The 5,781-nt window shown below is 55.0% G+C and overlaps 1 protein-coding gene across 1 annotated transcript in view; it reads right to left on the bottom strand.

Annotated features, from left to right (window-relative positions):
• pgap2 (post-GPI attachment to proteins 2) overlaps positions 1 to 5,781 on the bottom strand; it is a 44,708-nt gene that overhangs the window by 5,864 nt on the left and 33,063 nt on the right. The window contains exon 5 of the mRNA XM_043692728.1: positions 5,481 to 5,589. Coding sequence (XP_043548663.1) covers positions 5,481 to 5,589 — 109 coding nt within the window. The remainder of the gene's footprint in view (positions 1 to 5,480; positions 5,590 to 5,781) is intronic.

Raw genomic sequence — 5,781 nt, 5'->3', positions numbered from 1 at the left:
TACCAGGACCGATGGGCAGTACCAGGACCGATGGGCAGTACCAGGACCGATGGGCAGTACCAGGACCGATGGGCAGTACCAGGACCGATGGGCAGTACCAGGACCGATGGGCAGTACCAGGACCGATGGGCAGTACCAGGACCGATGGGCAGTACCAGGACCGATGGGCAGTACCAGGACCGATGGGCAGTACCTGGACCGATGGGCAGTACCTGGACTGTTGGGCAGTACCAGGATTGATGGCCAGCACCAGGATTGATGGCCAGCACCAGGATTGATGGGCAGTACCAGGACTAATGGGCTGTACCTGGACCGATGGGCTGTACCTGGACCGATGGGCTGTACCTGGACCGATGGGCAGTACCAGGACTGGTGGGCAATACCTGGACCGATGGGCAGTACCAGGACTGATGGCCAGTACCAGGATTGACGGGCAGTACCAGGATTGATGGGCAGTACCGGGACTGGTGGGCAGTACCAGGACTGATGGGCAGTATCAGGACGGATGGGCAGTACCAGGATAGATGGGCAGTACCAGGATGGATGGGCAATACCAGGACCGATGGGCAGTACCAGGACTGATGGGCAGTACCAGGACTGATGGGCAGTACCAGGATGGTTGGGCAGTACCAGGACGGATGGGTAGTACCAGGACGGATGGGTAGTACTAGGATGGATGGGTACTACCAGGATTGATGGGTAGTACCAGGACGGATGGGCAGAACCACGACCGATGGGCAGTACCAGGACGGATGGGCAGTACCAGGATGGATGGGCAGTACCAGGATGGATGGGCAGCACCAGGACGGATGGGTAGTACCAGGACGGATGGGTAGTACTAGGACGGATGGGTACTACCAGGATTGATGGGTTGTACCACGACGGATGGGCAGTACCTGGACTGATGGGTAGTACCTGGATGGATGGGCAGTACCTGGACAGATGGGTAGTACCAGGATTGATGGGTACTACCAGGACGGATGGGCAGTACCTGGACTGATGGGTAGTACCAGAATGGACGAGTAGTACCTGGACGGATGGGTAGTACCAGGACGAATGGGTAGTACCAGGATGGTTGGGCAGTACCAGGACAGATGGGTAGTACCAGGACAGATGGGTAGTACTAGGATGGATGGGTAGTACCAGGATTGATGGGTAGTACCAGGACGGATGGGGAGTACCTGGACGGATGGGGAGTACCTGGACGGATGGGGAGTACCAGGACGGATGGGTAGTACTAGGACCGATGGGCAGTACCAGGACGGACGGGCAGTACCAGGACGTATGGGCAGCACCAGGACCGATAGGCAGTACCAGGACGGACAGGCAGTACCAGGACCGATGGGTAGTACCAGGACCGATGTACAGTACCAGGACCGATGTACAGTACCAGGACCGATGTACAGTACCAGGACCGATGTACAGTACCAGGACCGATGTACAGTACCAGGACCGATGTACAGTACCAGGACCGATGTACAGTACCAGGACCGATGTACAGTACCAGGACCGATGTACAGTACCAGGACCGATGTACAGTACCAGGACCGATGTACAGTACCAGGACCGATGTACAGTACCAGGACCGATGTACAGTACCAGGACCGATGTACAGTACCAGGACCGATGTACAGTACCAGGACCGATGTACAGTACCAGGACCGATGTACAGTACCAGGACCGATGTGCAGTATCAGGACGGATGGGCAGTACCAGAACTTACGGGCAGAACCAGAACGGATTGGCAGTAACTGGACAGATGGGTAGTACCAGGATTGATGGGCAGAACCAGGAAGGATGGGTAGTACCAGGACTGACGGGCAATACCAGGACGGATGGGCAGTAACTGGACGGATGGGCAGTACCAGGATTGATGGGCAGAACCAGGAAGGATGGGTAGTACCAGGACTGACGGGCAATACCAGGACGGATGGGCAGTAACTGGACGGATGGGCAGTACCAGGATTGATGGGCAGAACCAGGACGGATGGGCAGTAACTGGACGGATGGGCAGTACCAGGATTGATGGGCAGAACCAGGACGGATGGGCAGTAACTGGACGGATGGGCAGTACCAGGATTGATGGGCAGAACCAGGACGGATGGGCAGTAACTGGACGGATGGGCAGTACCAGGATTGATGGGCAGAACCAGGACGGATGGGCAGTAACTGGACGGATGGGCAGTACCAGGATTGATGGGCAGAACCAGGACGGATGGGCAGTAACTGGACGGATGGGCAGTACCAGGATTGATGGGCAGAACCAGGACGGATGGGCAGTAACTGGACGGATGGGCAGTACCAGGATTGATGGGCAGAACCAGGACGGATGGGCAGTAACTGGACGGATGGGCAGTACCAGGATTGATGGGCAGAACCAGGACGGATGGGCAGTAACTGGACGGATGGGCAGTACCAGGATTGATGGGCAGAACCAGGACGGATGGGCAGTAACTGGACGGATGGGCAGTACCAGGATTGATGGGCAGAACCAGGACGGATGGGCAGTAACTGGACGGATGGGCAGTACCAGGATTGATGGGCAGAACCAGGACGGATGGGCAGTAACTGGACGGATGGGCAGTACCAGGATTGATGGGCAGAACCAGGACGGATGGGCAGTAACTGGACGGATGGGCAGTACCAGGATTGATGGGCAGAACCAGGACGGATGGGCAGTAACTGGACGGATGGGCAGTACCAGGATTGATGGGCAGAACCAGGACGGATGGGCAGTAACTGGACGGATGGGCAGTACCAGGATTGATGGGCAGAACCAGGACGGATGGGCAGTAACTGGACGGATGGGCAGTACCAGGATTGATGGGCAGAACCAGGACGGATGGGCAGTAACTGGACGGATGGGCAGTACCAGGATTGATGGGCAGAACCAGGACGGGATGGGCAGTATCTGGACCAATGGGCAGTACCAGGACTAATAGGCTATACCAGGACTAATGGGCAGTACCAGCACCGATGGGCAGTAGCAGGACTTATGGGCAGTACCTGGACCGATGGGCAGTACCTGGACTGATGGGTAGTACCTGGACGGATGGGCACTACCAGGACTGGTGGGCAGTACCTTGACCGATAGGCAGTACCAGGACTGATGGGCTGTACCACGATTGATGGGCAGTACCTGTACTGATTGGTAGTACGTGACGGACGGGCAGTACCTGGACTGATGGGCAGTACCTGGACTGATGGGTAGTACCTGGACCGATGTGCAGTACCAGGACTGATGGGCAGTACAGGACGGATGGGCAGTACCTGGACTTATTGACAGTACCAGGATTGATGGGCAGTACCTGGACTGATGGGCAGTACCAGGACGGATGGGTAGTACCAGGACTGATGGGCAGTACCTGGACTGATGGGCAGTACCTGGACTGATGGGTAGTACCAGGACTCGTGGGCAGTACCTGGACTGATGGGCAGTACCAGGACGGATGGGCAGTACCAGGACTTATGGGCAGTACCAGGATTGATGGGCAGTACCTGAACTGATGGGCAGTACCAGGATTGGTGGGCAGTACCAGGACAGATGGGTAGTACCAGGACGGATGGGCAGTACCAGGACGGATGGGCAGTACCTGGACCAATGGGCAGTACCTGGACTGCTGGGCAGTACCAGGACGGATGGGCAGTACCAGGACAGATGGGCTGTACCTGGACCAATGGGCAGTACCAGGACTAATGGGCTGTACCTGGACTGATGGGCAGTACAAGCACCGATGGACAGTACCAGGACTGATGGGCAGTACCTGGACCAATGGCCAGTACCAGGACTGATGGCCAGTACCAGGACTGATGGGCCGTACTTGGACTTATTGGCTGTACCAGGATGGATGGGCAGTACCAGGATGGTACTGTACCTGCCGATGAGCTGTACCTGCTGATGAGCAGTATCAGCTGATGGGCAGTACCTGGACTTATGGGCAGTACCTGGACTGACGGGCAGTACCAGGATTGATGGGCAGTACCTGGATTAATGGGCAGTACCAGGACAGATGGGCAGTACCTGCTGATGAGCAGTATCAGCTGATGGGCAGTACCAGGATTGATGGGTAGTACCTGGCTTGATGGGTAGTACCTGCTGATGAGCAGTACCTGGATGGATGAGCCTAATTGGTTGGATCTGAAACAACAGTGAGATTAGACGGGGTCTGCGGCAGGTGAGGGAACCAACAACAGGAAACCATACTTGACCTCATCGTTACCAATCTGCCAGTTTGCAGATGCTTCTGTCCATGAGAGTACCAGTAAGAGTGACCACCACACTGTCCTTCTGGAGACAAAGGCCTTCACATTGAGAATAGCCTCCATTGTGTTGTGTGGCACTATCACCGTGCTACATGGGACAGACTTTGAACAGAGTCAAGATTAGAGTGGGGCTGGAAAAGCACAGCAGGGTCAGGCATAATGAAATTCCTGATGAAAGGCTTTTGCCCGAAACATCAATTTTCCTGCTCCTTGGATGCTGCCTGACCCTGCTGTGCTTTTCCAGCACCACTCTAATCTTGACTCTGATCTCCAGCATCTGCAGTCCTCACGTTTGCCTAGCAGACTTTGAACAGGTCGAGCAACTCAAGACTAGGTGTCCATGACATACTGTGGGCCATCACCAGCAGCAGAATTGTACTCCAGCACAATCTGTAACCCCATGGCCCGGCATATCCCCCACTTAAACATTACCATCAGGCCAGGGGATCAACCCTGGTTCAATGGAGCGTGCAGGAGGCCATGCCAGGAGCAGTGCCAGGCAGACCTGAAGATGAGAGGTCAACCTGGTGAAGCCACCAAACAGGACAGTTACTTGCTAAACAACACAAGCAGCAAGTGATAGACAGAGCTACGTGATCCCACAACCAATGGATCAGACCTAAGCTCTGCGGTCCTGCCACATCCAGTCGGGAATGGTGGTGGACAATTAAACAACTCACTGGAGGGGGAGGTGGTTCCACAAATATCCCCATCCTCAATGATGGAGGAGCCCAGCAGTACAAACGATAGGTACACAGAAATGTCAAGTGCATCTTAGCCTCCTCTGGGGGTCTCCAGCATCACAGCTGCCAGTCTTCAGCCAACTTGATTCACTTGACATGAGGTCAAGAGATGGGTGGAAGCACTGGATACTGTAAAAGGTCATGGGCCCTGACAGCATCCCAACAATAGTACTCAAAATCAGCACGCCCACTTCCATTGGGAAGGACAAGGGCAGCAGATTCATGAGAACACCACCCCCTGCAAGTTCCCCTCCCAGACACTCCCCATCCTGACTTGGAAATATATCTCCGTTCCTTCAGTGTCATTGGACCAATATCCTGGAATTCCCTCCCTAAGGCATTGTGGGTCAATCCACAGCACACGGACTGCAGCGGTTCAACAAGGCAGCTCACCCCCACCTTCTCAAGGGGCAATTAGGGAGGGGACATTCACATTCCAAACCAGAATAAAACAAGTGTGTGGCTGTCTCTCACCTCCGGTTTCACAGTATGCATTGTGTCTGACGTAGAAACACAAAGCGATGACAAACGAGCTCACATTGAACACAAACAGCCTCCGCTTCCAGCTCAGAGAGGTCCTCTCCTGTTGTGGGGAGGAGGGGATTAAAAACAGACAGTGGGCAATCAACACAGGGGGAATAAAGAAAAGCGATGACAAACGAGCTCACATTGAACACAAACAGCCTCCGCTTCCAGCTCAGAGAGGTCCTCTCCTGTTGTGGGGAGGAGGGGATTAAAAACAGACAGTGGGCAATCAACACAGGGGGAATAAAGA

This window comes from Chiloscyllium plagiosum, chromosome 6, assembly GCF_004010195.1.
Source record: "Chiloscyllium plagiosum isolate BGI_BamShark_2017 chromosome 6, ASM401019v2, whole genome shotgun sequence".
Classification (NCBI taxonomy): domain Eukaryota; kingdom Metazoa; phylum Chordata; class Chondrichthyes; order Orectolobiformes; family Hemiscylliidae; genus Chiloscyllium; species Chiloscyllium plagiosum.
This window is presented reverse-complemented; position numbering and strand designations above follow the sequence as displayed.